Consider the following 16108-nt stretch of genomic DNA (forward strand, 5'->3'; position numbering starts at 1 on the left):
CACATGGTATCTTTTCATTTTCCCACTTTGCCAGTCCATGACCTTGGCATATGCTGTTTCCTCTGCTTGAATTGTTCTTCTTCCTCTCCTTTAGCCAGCTGGTCTCATTTCTTGGTCTTAGCTTAAATATTTCTTCCTCTTTTAAGAGTTTTCTCTTTGGCCAGAGTCTGTGCTACAAGAGGATTCCTGGGACTCTCTTGACAACCTCCTGTTTCTCCCTGATTGCTGCAGTCTGCAATCGTGTGTTGAACCTGAATAACAGTGGTCTCCCCACTAACTGGAAACTGGAGCCTTGTCTGTTTCCTTCTCCCCTCTACTTCCAGAGGCTAATACAGTGCCTGGCACACAGTGGGTCTTAAAAAGTTGTAAAAGAAGGCTGGTGTTGTAGCGCAGTGGTCAAGTATTTGCCTAGCATGTGTGAGGCACTGGGTTTGATTCTCAGCACTGCATATAAGTAAATAAAGGTGCATCAACAACTAAAAAATATTTTTAAAAATAGTTGTAAAAGAATTGATACTTTAAAAACATAAAGCTCGATTGACTTTTTAAAGTGTATAAATCTTCACAAATAAGAAAAGCATGAGAAATTAAGAAAATTATTTCAACATGTTTTGAGCTACGGGAACTGTCTTAGGAATGGCATATGGCACAATATTAGTTACCTCACCCCAAGGAAAAGGTTACATGTGGTTATAGTATGATTTGGGGCTGTTTTTAAAACAGAGTGATAACTTCTTTAATGGAAATCCTGCATTATAAAAATGAACTGCTCTTTTTATATATTTAGAATTCTGTTCACTAAAATGTTTAAATTCTTGGCTCCACTTCTTAAACCTACTACAAAGATCACATTAGAATTCATTTTAATAGACATTGTAAGCACAGTATCCAATCTCATATCTTCATGCTGGGCTCTTTTATTATGAGAGTCGCAGGAAGCTGAGCCCCAGGCTGCTGAACACATTGTGGGGTGTATCCAGGGCTGGGGATGGTGCCAGCTCTATTGTTTATGTAATATTCTCTCCACCTTTATCTGTGGTGTGCAATTGGTATTGACTTTTGAGAAACTACTTCTCTGACCTGATCTCCCAGTTGGAAAAAATCCTGCTGAAATGACATCTGGCTAGGAAAAAAGGGATCAAAGAAGCATAAGGAAAGAAAAATTATGAGCCCTCATTTAATGAGTAGTTCTTACCTGTCTTTTAGATCTGTTAGAGAAAGGAGTGTTAAACTTTTTCAAGGTCACCATTCCTTTGTCCCCTTGAAAAGGCTCAGTGGACCCCAAGGGTGTCTATCATTTTCACTATTGATTGCTAGGACTGGACTTACTTAGCATGTAGTAAAATGTCTCTGACTTTGTTTAGGAGTAAATATCATTCTCTGAATTAAAGTAAATTTTGATTATGATATTTTTTATTGTCCACATCTTTTACTTTTTCAAAGAGGAAGACAGTCATCTTTGGCAAATTGTTTCCCCCAACTTTTAGGCGTATCACTTGAGGAGTTTTTAAATATCGTAAGGAAAAAGAAGGAAGTTCAACTGTATCGGAATGAGATAAGACACATCTTCACAGCTTTTGACGTGCACTGTAAGTGTCTTCAAAGTGTTCGAAGTGTTTTAATAAAAAAATTGTTATGAAATTGTGAATGAGAATATATACTCAGTAAACAAAATGTACAGTATACTTGGGAGATTATTTTACAGTAGTCTTTAGCTATTACCTTAGGTGTTGGTATGAATTTTTTTTTTCCACTGTGATCTTAAGTTCTTGGCACATACCAAGGATGAAATGTTTGTGCTTATGTAATTGTACTTACATACCATAATGTGCACTTACATATTGTACCCATGTTGTCAAGTTGGCAGCAGAAAGGTTGTCTGTGTGGAGATAGAGGCCACAGCCAGCTAGGGAGTGTGGGAGATCCCACAGCATCTCCTGCAGCTCCTGCTTTGACTCACATGGTTGGAAGATGTTTTCCCTTACTGGGGGTGACTAAGAAGGAGGCTGCAGACTTCCTGTCCCCAGATCTCACCCAGGAGGAGAGGACTCCAGGGTTCTAGTGTCTCCCCTGCTTTTACAAGTCTCCTGCCCCGCAAAATCCATAAAATTTGAAGAACTGTTTTGACAATTCACATTGACTCAAAGCCTAATTCCATTATTATAGTCATGTTGTACTTTCCCTTGGACTTGGAGAATCAGCAAAATGTCAGGACTGGAAGTGACGTGAGATCATCTGGGACTGTACTGAAGTACGGAATTTGCTAGATTTGCAAATTCTTCCAATGAGACAACCTTAGATTATCTTACCTATAAATTCAAACGTAAAATACTGCTTTTCTCCCAATAACATATTAAAACAAAGTTTCACATAAATATTAAGCATGAAATAATAGTTCATAGGGTTTATAAAAGTAATTGAACATCTTCTATTTTGTTTTCAAATAGATCGTGGATTTTTAACTTTGGAAGATTTCAAAAGAGCATTCAGACAGGTGGCTCCCAAATTACCTGAAAGGACTGTTCTCGAGGTATTCAGGTAAAGCCCGAAAACTTTACATCCATCCACCCTTGATTTACCATTTGCTTCATGAGTTTTCAGCTTTTATGGAAAACTCTTATTCGTGTGAATTTTTCACTTTGGGACAGTTCCAGTCATAGCACGGTGTCCACGATCCAGGAGGGAAGCCTGTGGTTGGCTGTGGGTCTATCAGCAGCCTTGAGGGTGGCTCTAAGGGGGCTGGAGTGTTGCCCACCTGGCACATGCTTGAGAACATTTGTTGGTAGTGGCAGGAAAAGAACGGGGAGAAAGCAGAACCCCATATATTTATATGTCAAGCAAAATACCAAAGCTTTATTTGTATTTACCAGCAATACCAGTATTCTCCTGTGGTCCCTGTGAAATGCAGATTATTCATGGTTCTTGACTTGTCTGGAGAGAAAAGTTGGAAGTGCCTAATGATGGCCTCCTTGTGGATTTGCTTTCCAGCCTGCTGACAGAGGTTGTAGTTTATTCGTACCTGGTAATGTGGATTTAAATATTCTATTATGTAGTTCTTAAGAACTAATCCTGACAAAATGGACGAGTGGCTTAAAAGCAGTTCCTGCTAGGACACTGCAGCTCGAAGGTTATGTTAATGAGGAAGCACATGTGGACGGAGGAAATGGCAGAACTGTCTTTTCTCTGACACCTAGCCTGCGCTCTTCATCAGCCATCACCAGGTGTATTAATTAGGATTCAGCATACCACTGAGAGATGGAAAACCCTAAATACTAGAAGCTCAAAAAGGATATAAATACATTTCTCTCACACATAAATATAGGCAACTCAGGCCTGAATGATGACAACATAAATACGAAGGACCTGGGTCCCCCTTCCTGTTGCTCTGGCTGCCCTAATGCCTGGCTTCAAACAGTTGCTTAAGATACAGCCATCAAATCTAAATTCTAGGTAGTTAGAAGGAAAGGAGGCAGGAGATCTGCCCCTTCTTCTAAGGCCATAGATTGTTCCTAATTACATCCCAAGGACTAACAATGTACACTGGAGGCTGTATGTATCTGCAAGGGAGAGAGGAGGGTTTTGGAAAATGTGAGATTTGCTCTGGGCAATTATAGGCCCATTCACAGGTTCTGATACTGAGGAAGGAGAATGGATATTGGGGGACATCTGGCAGATATTCCTGTTTGGGATAAAAGCAATTTAATGGGATCTGTCCAGAAGCCAGCCCTACTCAGTAGAAATAATGAAGCAAGTTATTTGAATAAGGATTTGCACTCATTATCATTAAGAGTGACATATATGAAATTCATTGGCTGCAGCACTCACAAACAAGCTATTGAATGAGCTATTGAAGAACAAAGACATTAAAGCCAGATGCATAGAAAGTACCACAGGACAATATTACTTAGTTGGTTGTGTGAAAGCAAGTTCTTTAAAGTATGCTAGCATCTTTTTATATACTTTGTAATGAAATGGGTAATGAATATCAATACATTTCTCGTACACATAGGTTGTTTTTAACAAGAGGGAGAAAAAAAATTGTTATCTGTTTTCCTTTTGCAGAAAGACAAATTGTCCAAATTTGGTGACCTTGATGTGCTAAATGGTTGTAATTGATGCTACCTTGCAGAGATTTTTGAAAAATACACTTAAATATAGCCCTACAAGGTAGAAGCAGTGTTTTGACAAGGAGTGAGAAAATAAATGCCTCTAGAAGAAACCTATGTTACAAGGAGAGCATTTTTTAAAACATTTTTTACATTAATATTTTTACTTATTTTTGTGGAGTCCTGAGTATTGATCCCATGCCTCCCGCATGCTAGGGAAGCACTCTACCAAGGAGCCACAACCCAGTCCAAGAAGAGCATTTGTGAAAGTAGATGTCTGTAGTAGTTTTATTTTTAAAAATGATGAATGTTACCTATTAAAACTTTTCACATCTATATGTTCACTAAGTGGAAATGGAATATCCTAACCTGGCTTTAAAAAAAAGATTCACAAAATTTTATTGGCTTTAGGACATAATTTATTTAAATATAAGAATTCAAAAGGATAATATGTTTTCAAGAGCAACAAACTGATATCAAATATATTAGCTAAATTTCAGTTAGTGATCACAAAATAATAATTAAAAATTGAAAATTTCTAAACCTTTGCTATATCAGAGGACAGAACTAAAAACTGAGGCTATCAGGGCCCTGATGACCTTTTCTCATTCAGATCTACATAACTTCATGAGGTGTCTTTAACAGCCATTAAAACCAAGTATCAAAACAAATTGAACTTTAAATTGCTCAATCACAAAGGATTAAAATCAAGATGTTCTGAAATAATAAATTATATTGAATCACATTATTCCTGTTAAATATCATTGAGATTTCTCATGGCAGCAAAAAGTTATTTGTCATTACTAAATAAAAGATATCTTTATAAAACTCTTGAGGAATCTACATTATATTTTATACTACACATAATGTATTAATATAGTAGCACATGTACACATAGTCTGTAACTACATATATTGTATATTATGTGCCCACAAATCTTATACTCTTTATGAGGATTGTGTGCTCAAGACATTTTGGAGACCTCTGTGATATACAAGCAAAATAAGGCATTTTAGTTGGTTAAACATACTGTGTTTAAATTATTAGTTATATTTGAAAATTATATTGATACCAAAATGCCTCAACCAGAATAAATGATGACTATAAAAAGTATTAAATGAAGTTGTGAATTCCAAAAGGAAAGAGAAATATTTCCTCTTTGTATAAATTAAAGCTGGCCACAGAAACAGATGTCTAACACACACACACACACACACACCCCTCTGTTTCAGTGATGCATACAGTTTTCCAGAATAAGAAAATGAAAATCAGCTGCTGAGGCTGTTAGTGATGTGAAACTTCGTAATGTTTCTAAGGCTAGATTCACTTTTTGAGAAGCTGGAGTAGCTTGGTGGAGCTCATCACCCAGGCCCATAGATACCCAGAAAAAAACCCTGATATCTGAAGAGCAAAATAAGAAAAAAAAAAACAAGGGTGAGAATTTTTACTAGACCAGAGTTCTCTGTGGTTTGAATGACTGGAGAGATAAATCTTCATTCTATTTAATTAAGTGACTGCCAGATTCTTCTCAAATAAAGATCAAGAGTGGTCCCTTTCAGGAGTACTTGCCCATATTACATTTTAATATAATAGACCAAACCAAACCACAACAATAACTCAAGCAACCAAATAAGCAAATAAACATCAAAAACAAATAACCTGAAGAGAAAGACTTGGAAAATAGAGAGATTCCAAATAAATAAGTTTATGCTCTACCTTAGAAAAGTAAGTACAAACTAATGCCAAAACCAGTAGAAAACAAGAAATAATTAAGATCAGAGCCAAAATTAATGAAATTGAGAATAAGAAAACAATACAAAGGATCAATGCAATGAAGAGTTGGCTCTTCGAAAAGATTAATAAGATTAATAAATCTTTAGCTAAGCTAACCAAAAGAAAGAAAGAGAACTCAAATCAATAAGATAAGAGGTGAAAAAGGAGATATTACCACAGACCCTTCTGAAATCCAGAGGATTATCAGATCCTATTTTGAAAATTTATGCTTTAATAAACTGAAAAATCTAGAAGACATTGACCAGTTTCTAGACATAGATGACCTACTCAAATTGAATCAGGAAGATACAGAAAACCTAAACAGACCAATATCAAGTAATAAAATTGAAACAGCAATTAAAAGCTTTCCAAAAAAGAAAAGCCAAGGACCAGATGGATTCTCAGCTGAGTTCTACAAGACCTTTACAGAAGAACTAACACCAGTCTTTCTCAAAATTTTCCATGAAATTGAAAGAGAGGGAAACTCCCAAATACATTCTGTAAAGCTAGAATAACCCTGGTACCAAAACCAGACAAAGATGCATCAAGGAAAGAAATCATATACCAATATAATTCATAGATGCAAAAATCCTTAATAAAATATTAGCAAAGTGCGTTCAAAAACACATCAAAAAGATAATATACCATGATCAAATGTGCTGTTCATTCCAGCAATGTGCAAGTTTGGTTCAACATAATTTAAGTTGCCACTTAAGTAGAATTAAGGACAAGAATCACATGATCATCTCAGTAGATGCAGAAAAGGCCTTTGATAAAATCCAGCACCCATTCATTTTATAAACACTGGAGAAGCTAGGGAGGGAAGGAATTTGCCTCAACATTGTAAAGGCTTTTTATGACAAACCCAAAGCCAACATTATACTGAATGGAGAAAAACGAAAAGTATTTCCTCTAAAATCAGGAACAAGACAAGGCTGTCCACTCTTTACCACTCCTATACAGTTTTTGAAACATTAGCCAGAGTTGATCAGGCAAGAAAAAGAAATCAAAGGGATACAAATAGGAAAAGAAGTCAAACTATCTCTGTTTGTTAATGACATATAGCATTTGGGTCTAGAAGATCCAAAAAACTCCACCAAAAGACTTCTAGAGCTTATAAATGAGTTCATCAAAGTAGCAGGATACAAAATCAACACCATAATTAAAAGTGTTTCTATACTCCAATAGTGATTCAGCCAAGGAAGAAATCAGGAAAACCATCCCATTCACAATAACCTCAAATTTTGTTTTAAATTAAAAAACTTGGGAATTTATCTAACCAAGGAGGTAAAAGAGCTCTACAATGAAAATTATAGAATGCTGAAGAAAAAATTGAAGAAGACCTTAGATGGAAAGCTACATCCCATGTTCTTGACTAGGCAACATTAATATTGTCAAAATGACTATACTACCAAAAGCAATATGCAGATTCAATGCAAGCCCCATCAAAATACCAATGACACTCTTCACAGAATTAGAAAAAAACAATTCTTAAATTCATTTGAAAGAATAAGAAAACCAAAATAGCAGAAAAGTGAAGTAGGAGGCATAAAAAAATACCTGATCTAAAATTATACTACAGAGCTATATTAACAAAAACAGCATGGCATTGGCATCAAAATAGACATGAAGACTAGTGGAACAGAATAGAAGACACAGAGAAAAAATCCCCATACCTTCAGCCATCTGATACTTGCCAAAGACCATAAATAAATTTTGGAGAAAAGACAGCCTTTTTAACAAATAGTGCTGGGAAAGCTGGATATCTAGATGCAGAAAAATGAAACTAGACCCCATCTCTTCGCCTGCATGAAACTTGAAATGGATTAAAAACTTGGGAATTATACCAGAAACTTTGCAGCTGCTACAAGAAAACAGGGTAAATATTCCATTATATAGGCTGGAACCAATTTCCTTAAGAATACCCCCAGAGTGCATGAAATAAAACCAAGAGTCAATAAGTGGGATGTCATCAAACTGAAAAACTTCTGCAAAGTGAAAGAAATGAATAAGAGAGAGAAAAAGAACCTACAGAATGGGAGAAAGTCTTTGCCAGCTACTTCTGATAGGGGATTAATATCCAGAACATGTAGAGAACTCAAAAAAACTTAACACGAAAAAATCACATAACCTAATTAACAAATGAGCAAAAGAACTAAACAAAAACTTCCCAAAAAAAGAAACACAACAAATGTATGAGAAAATGTTCAACATCTCTAGCAATCAGGGAAATGCAAATCAAAAATACACTAAAATTTCATCTTACTCTAGTCAGAATGGCAGTGATTAAGAATACAAATAACAATAAATGCTGGCGATGTTGTGGGGGAAAATGTACACTTATACATCGTTGGTTGAACTGAAGATTATTACAATCACTCTGGAAAGCAGTGTGGAGAGTCCTCAAAAAACTAGAGATGGAACCACTGTAGTACCCAGATATCCCACTCCTTGGTACTTTCCTAAAAGATCTAAAATTGGTATATTATAGTGATATAGCTACCTCAGTGTTTATAACAACACAGTTCATAATAACTAAATTATGGAATCAACCTATCAGTAGATGAATGGATTAAGAAATTGTGGGGTGTGTGTGTGTGTGTATGTGTGTATACATATACATATATATATATTATGTATATATATAATGGAGTTCTACTCAGCTATAAAGAAGAATGAAATTATGGCATTTCTGGTAAATGGATAGAAATGGAGAATATCATGCTAAGTGAAATAAGCCAAACTCAGAAACTCAAAGATCTAATGTTTTCTCTCATATGTCGAAGCTAGAATAAAATAAAGGAAACAGGCAGGGAAGGATAGGCTTAGATAAAGATAAAGGGAAGATCAGTAATATAGAAGGAGGAGATTAAGAGGTAGCATGGAGGGATGGGAAAGGGGATGCAATGCAGAATGTATTCTTAAAAAATCATGTTATGTGCTTATATAAATATACCACAGGGAGTTTCACCTGTATGAAAGTAAAAAGAACCAAGCAAATATAAATAAATGCACAAAAGGAAGTCTAGTAGAGTAGAGAGAGGAGAAGCGGGGATGGGATGGGAAGGAGGATGGAAGGGAAAAGAGAGGAGGAATGGGAGGGGATCATGAATGGAAATCAAATCCCACGCATGGACAAGTTTGTTGGGATTAATCCAACTACTATGTGTAACAATGAAGCTCCAATAAAAATAATATAATAAATGACTTTCCATCAAAAAATAGATTTGTATGTAAGGCATCGAAGAGTTTTCACTTTATAACTTGACAGCAACACTGGCATATTCATTCTGAATGTGTTGCAAGCACTCAGAATTGCTAAACTATTTTGATGATGTTTATATTAGTGATTTTATCATAAATAAAAGCAGTGTGATTTTTAAATATATATTGTTGGGGTTCATAACATTCACATTCTGTTCCACCATCATCGGCTCTTCCTTTGTTGTCATCTTTCTTCCACAGTTAAATGAATTTAAAGCTACCACCATGCCTTGTGCTGTCACTGTTGCTTAGCTGTACTTAATCCTTTCCTAGTGTTCTGAGGTATCCCCTGCTGTCTTTCATATTTAAAAGTAGTTATTTGGGCCATTGAACTTAAATAAAATTAAATAATGTATCAAAGCTGACTTTTTTGAGTCATGTTCTTTTTCTTTGGAAATACTGGTTTGTGCTTGTGTTGGAAATCCTTTTAATTTTTAAAAATTTTTTCTATTTTCAGTTGCTTGCTTTGCTCACCCTGTCTCTTACTATGATTTCTGTGATGTCTGTTCTCCTTTGTGCTATGCCCAATGTGTTCTTTTTTTCCTGTTTTGGTTTAATTTATTTTTTTTAGATTTCATTTTGAGCTACATTTGCTAATGTTTATGTGCTTTTGTTAATTTGCTGTATCATGTTATTTTATGGTGTCACTTCTAAGCCTTTCTATGTCTACTTACAACTCTTGTTTTATAGAGGTGTCCGCTTTACAAAAATGATTTCTGAGATTTTACTTTAATGGGTGATTTCTTAAGGCATGCTAATTTTAACAATCTATAAAAATTAATTAGAGAAAATTTTTCTACTTAAGGAGAGGTTGTGAGGGCCTATTTACTTTGTGTGTGTGTGTGTGTGTGTGTGTGTGTGTGGTGCTTGGGCCTTGTGCTTTTGCAAATTACTTTCTTGAATCAAAAGGTAGCTCATGTAAAGATCAAAATAAAACATTGGTAAAATTTATCTCTAAAGATATCATAGAACGTTTAACATTTGGATTTCAAAATTTGAGATTCTTTTCAATTTTAAACTTATAACTTTGCTTTCCTCATAGAGCTGGTAGTCACGATGTGTATTTGTGTGGTAAAACATCTGAGAGGATACCAATGAATGTATTTCATTATTATTCAGATGTTCTTAGGAAATTCTTTTCTTGAAGATATTTTTTTCTCCTACTCACTAAAAATGGCAAAAATACAGAAATGTAAGAGCTGAGTAGCACTGTTTGTGCTGTGAAAGTACTCAGTAGGCTGTTTCTAGCACTCAGATTAAAACAAGAAACATCTTTCCTCTTTAACACTAATAGGACTTGTTGAAAACTTTGTAGTGCTTTTTTAATGTTGCCAAAATCTTCAGTGACTCTAATAGCTACATTAAAACTCTTTACCCTGGCTGTCCAACATCGCCCCTGTTCCAACATCTGGTCCCTTTTCAGACTTGTCTTTCATTAATCCCAAATTCCCATGTTTCCCTTGGCATAATCCTTATTCCTTTGATTGTGTGATGTGCATTTATACTTCCTTCTGTTTCTCCTGCCTGGCAATTCCTACCTATACAAATTGGAACTTTCTTTTAAGGTCCTGCTCAATAAAACCCCCTTTTTTTTTTCTTTCTCCTTCTACATTGAACAGTCTTGTCTCCTTTTTCTAAATTTTGATAGTATTTATTGTTACAAATTAGTCAGTTACTTGACAAATACAAATGCAGTGTTTGTGACTATCTCCATAAAATACTACAAGTTTTTTGAATTTATGGGGTTATCTCCACTGTCCTTGGCATGCTGCTTTATACATTGTAGTAAATAAATAATTGTTGGTCCATAGTCACTTATCCTAAATGCCCAGTGACAGTAAAATTCTCACAGTTTTCTTCATGGCTTAATTTATTTCTTATAAACTAGGAAAGAGTACTTTAAAATGCAGTCAGAAGTGTTATGTCCATATGTGGCTTCGTTATCTATTTTCTCTTTCTGTATGTGATTTTCATGAATTAATCTCTGATGGCCTCTCTTGATTTTATTTTGGAGAAATTTTAGTTCATGGTTTAGCCTCAGCTGTCATCAGGGAACTGGCTTAATGTCCTTTTTTGACTTTGCCTGCCGTCAGCACCCTGTGTTTTTCTGGCTGGTGTTTCTCTGTGCATGGGTATGTTTACTTCTGCTTGCCTAGAGGCCTTCTCCATCTTATTGTAAGCACTGATATTTGTATATTCCCACCACCTGTCAGTTGGCAAAAAACACTGGGAAGCTGCTTCTGCTTCCCAGCCATGAAATGAAACGTGGATATGCAGAAGGCCCCATGCCCCGACCCGACAGCCAGGATTCTGAGTGCACAGGCAGATGCCACGGACTCACATACAGCGGAACTACGGAGGCACCAGAGTACTCTCCAATCACATGTGGCACATTTAAAGTTATGCCTGATACTTTCGGTGTAAGAATTCCCCTCTTCATATTACATGTTGGAAGGTCAAAGTACATAAAAGAACATCTAACTCTCCTTTTTGGGTTATTAAAAATTACTTGAAAATAGAAGCACAATGACTTGTGCTTACTTGAATAGTTAATTATCAGTGTCAGAGTTCAGTGAGGCTTAGGGGTTTAGGAATGCATTGTAAAAAGGAGTGATGGATACTCTTGGCTGAAATGTCTTATAGGCAGCCTCATATTAAGGCCATTGTATTGGAAAGGATTGTTATGAGCTGGGTAAAATGAACTAACAGGCATTTCTGTTACACCAAAGGGAAGTCTTACAGAGCCAACAGGCCTAAAGGAAAGTGATTTCAGCTAGCATTTATTTTTCCAAATCATTTACATCTCTTTTGAAATGTTATTCCTCACTATGTTCTTTAGCTTCCCATAATTCCTCTCTGCAAGCAGCCAATATGTTGCACATCATTTTCTTAGTCAGTGTTTAATAAGATTACGTTTCCCAGTTATTTGGTGTATCAGAACGAGTCTAAGATGAGTCTAAGTGTGGCCATGGGTCCTCAGTAAGATTATTGCTGTTACAGTGAGTACCTACTTTAGTGAATATGATTATTGATCTGGAAGTGTCTTCATGCTTCTGTGTATAGGAAAATATAAAAAGATTTGAGATTATGTCTCATTCTTCATAGCACATAGCACATACCAGCCCTACCTGCTTTGTGAGTGTCATGGCCAGAAAAGTAGACTTCTTGAGCTTCTAGTTGTATTATTATTATTATTATTATTATTTACTAGGGATTTAACCTAGGGGCACTTAACCACTGAGGCACATCCCCAGCCCTTTTCATTTTTTATTTTGAGACAGAGTCTCACTGAGTTGTTGAGTTTGGCCTGGAACTTGTGATCCACCTGCCTCAGTCTCCCGAGTGGCTGGGATTACAGGCATGCACCACCTCTTCTGGTTTTCACTTCATGAAATTTTGTGTCTTCTCTACAGTAGTAATGCTTTAACTTTTATTTCAGTTCTTTCAGTTCAGAATTTAATGGTCATAGATTCCCCTTTCTGATTATCCTCTTATGTTTACTAAATGGGCAGTATGAATATGTGTAAGCTTTTCAAGATGACCTCATAATTTTCTCTTTGATGTACTCCTAGGGACTTTCACATGTAATACAGTGACTAAAACTGTTCTTTAAAAATCAACTATAAAATGATAAATGTTTGAGGTGATAGATATTCCGATTGATCCTGTTGTTACACATTGCACATATATGTATGTTGAAATATCACACTATACCCCATAAGCATGTACAATTATTATGTCATTAAAAAATTTAAAAATGAAAGTCCAGCTGTATAAATAATTATTTGCTAGTCATTTTCAGGAAATGCCAGTTTTTCAGAGTTGTTAAGTGATTTTGTACCATGGACAAAAATTATTCCCCTGTAATTGAGGCTAGTCCTTTTACCAGTGTGAACTTTAAACTTGGTATCACAGGAAATAAAGTTGAGAAACTGGATCAGGAAGCAAGTAGAAAGTGATGACTTCGCTACATAGATTTCCAAATAGAATGTGTTATTTTGACTTCTTCAGTTAAGCTAATTTAGTTCGTTTCATCAAGGATATGTTACTTGATATGAAGGGATATTTAATCCCGCCCACATTTAGGATGTCCAGATTTTGTAGTTTCCTCTTAGGTTAGACCTATTCCAGTGCAAATTCTACTTATCCTTCAGGGCCCAGCAATTCAAGCCATCTGTTATCTTGAAAGCTGTCCCCACCCTACCCACTACCCTTCCATCCTTCAGAAAGGAAATTGTGTCCACCTTTTGCTTTACACTCCTAAGCTGTCATGACTATCTTTGTTTATGCATTTATGTGGACCCGGCTTACCGTGAGTAGGCGCGGTGGGGTGTTCACCCTCACTGCCCCCATAGCCCCTAATGGTTTTGTACTGCATTTGACCACTTTTCACGTAAATGAATGGCCCATGTAGCCAACAGGCCTTGTACTATTGTTTGTTTTGTTTTCATCTGCTCCGCTCTCCCAGAGGCATACTGGTGCCATAGAAGGGTCAGAGAGTCCAGTCGAGCCCCCAACTGGGAAGCAGGAGACTCGAGCAGTAGTCCCAGCTCTGCCACTGACTGGTCTTCCATAAGTCAGAGTCTCTCTGGATGCAGTCTCCTCATCCCAGAAGTGAGGGTGCTGTCTTACCTGATGTGGCAGGCTTCTTCCAGCTCAGAAATTCACTGGCGGGTTATTTATCATGGAGAGTGGCATGGCATGCTCCTTTATTTTCTCTGTATACCACAGATATTATTCAGAAGCCACCACAGCATGAATACAGATGTGGTCTGTCAGTGTGACAAAGACTGTTCTCAGGAGGAAATTACTGGGTTTGACAGCCATCCAACCCTGGGTTTAGTTTTTGAGATGTCACTATAACAAGTGTTATGGCCACCGTATCCAATTCCTCATCTACATATGTGGTTGAATATGCTGTTCTTGCTGTAATAGCATGAGGGCTATTTTTCTTTTAATTCAACTGTCACATAAGAAACTGCTGCCATGGTTTCTGTCTGTGACCAAATGTTGCTAACCCTTTCAGTCATCCTTGAAGTTATTAATAGCCGCATATCATGAATGTATTCATGCCATTTTCCTTTATAGAAAAAGGAATCAATTTCTTGTGTTTTTTTCCTTTGTAGTAGATAGTGAACTTCTGGGTGGAAATCTTAATAATATTGCATGCTGTATTTATAAATTGAGAGAAATTTGTATTTGCTAAAATTTATATTTTATGAGATACTTAAAATAACATCATTTTAAAATGGCTTGGGAAAATAGGCTCAGAATTAAGAACTACATTAAAGTTTTTGTCCTCCTTTTATTGAGCCTAAAATGAATACCAAACATTTCTGGTATTCCCTTTTCACCTGTGACATCAGTGTCATACGAGTTTGCTGCCGTAAGCCCAAGCATCCATCCACCCACCTCCTCCCCGCTGTTCTCCTCCTTCCGGTTTCCTTGGAGAGCCAGACCCTTGCCACGCCAGGAGTCCTCCAGAGACCAGAACCATCAGCGTCCGGGAGCGCGTCAATGCCTAATCCCAGCCCCACTCCAAAATACCGAATCAGATGTGTTTACTTTTAAATGATCTCTGGGTGATTCACATGCACATTAAAGTTTGAAAATCACTAGTCTACCCTTCTAGATAAATTTAGGATGATGAGGGTAAATTATCATTACATTTTAATGCTACTTCCTGACTTCAGTAGCTTCTCATTGCCTGCCACAGAACATCTACATTTCTTTGCCTGAAATACAAGGCGCTATAGACAGAACTGGTGTGCCTTTTTCAGAAGTTCCTGGCATTCCCAGATCAAACAGTCCGCCCACCACTCCGCACACTTCCTATACAGATCCTCTCATTTCTCTTCGGCATTGTTGCTCATGCCTCATGCCAGGTATGCTGCTTTCTCTCTTCCTCCTCCCACGCTCCATCACATCTAATGGGTATCCATTCATTGAACACTTCTGGGAAGCCTTTCCTTATTGCTCCATCCCACAAAATACCTTCCATCTTTCTTAGAACTGCTATAGTCAATGATAGCAACCACGGCATCAGCAGTAACTGCCATTCCTGAGGTTTCCTATGTGCCTACCAGACACCACGCAACATGGACCCTCACAGGAACCTCGTGTGTTGGGCTATGTCTGTTCTCATTTTATAAATGAGGAAGAAAGCCTGGAACCGCCAAAGAATTTGCTCCAGGCCACCAGCCGGTTAGGAATGTAACCAAGATTCAGACACAGGCAGGCTGACTCTCCAGCGTGTGCTCCTAGTCACTGTTCTATTCCTTCCTCACCTCTTTTAGCAGTACGAATGTTCTGAGAGTAGGAACTGTGTGTTCATATCCCCACAATGCCTGGCATAAACACACGGAAGCCAAGAATATTCACCTTGATTAACTGGTGGCATCATTCTGTAGCTTTTCTCTGTTCATGTGAATGACTTTGGTTTGGATTGTTATCCTTGAGATCTCATTTGATTACCTGCGATATAAACAAAAGGAACTGTTTATGAAAATGTACAAGGAGCTGCTGATGCAGCAGTTGGGCTCCTGGAGCTGTAGCAGGCATTCCGGGGCAGGCTGCTTGGACAGGGACGCATGCGGCATGCATCTTGCCTAGAGAATATGTCACAGTGCCAAAGTATTTGCCAAACAAATTGTAGACGCAAAAAATATTTGAAGTTGATGAATGGAGTTTTATTATAATTTTAACTGGAACGAGGATGCTAAACTAAATACATTGTTTTGGTTCTAAGGCAGATTATACGTTCACTTACTTAGAGGCCTTTTAATCAGTTGTTGTGAGTTCAGCATTGTGTTTATGAGTTTCACCTTGCCCACGCCCTTTGCCCCTCTGCCCTCCTTGCTTGTAAGTTGCTGCTAGAGAGAATCAGGCAGAGTAGTCACTAAGTCTCTGAGCTCACTGTGATGCCTCCCAGCCATTGAACCTACAGGTGACTCATTGGTTGACTC

General features: G+C 37.1%; 1 protein-coding gene across 5 annotated transcripts in view; it reads left to right on the plus strand.

The window, feature by feature from the left end:
• Positions 1 to 16108, plus strand: part of EFCAB11 (EF-hand calcium binding domain 11) — a 172647-nt gene that overhangs the window by 27007 nt on the left and 129532 nt on the right. For 3 of the 5 annotated variants that reach the window (XM_079129294.1, XM_079129295.1, XM_079129296.1), the window contains exons 4-5: positions 1488 to 1589; positions 2448 to 2538. In XM_079129294.1, coding sequence (XP_078985420.1) covers positions 1488 to 1589; positions 2448 to 2538 — 193 coding nt within the window. Of the gene's footprint in view, positions 1 to 1487; positions 1590 to 2447; positions 2539 to 5338; positions 8459 to 11394; positions 13470 to 16108 lie in introns of those variants that run through there. The other 2 variants (XM_079129293.1, XM_079129297.1) reach the window with 2 other exon arrangements.

The sequence above is a fragment of the Sciurus vulgaris genome, assembly GCF_902686455.1.
Source record: "Sciurus vulgaris genome assembly, chromosome: 2".
NCBI lineage: Eukaryota > Metazoa > Chordata > Mammalia > Rodentia > Sciuridae > Sciurus > Sciurus vulgaris.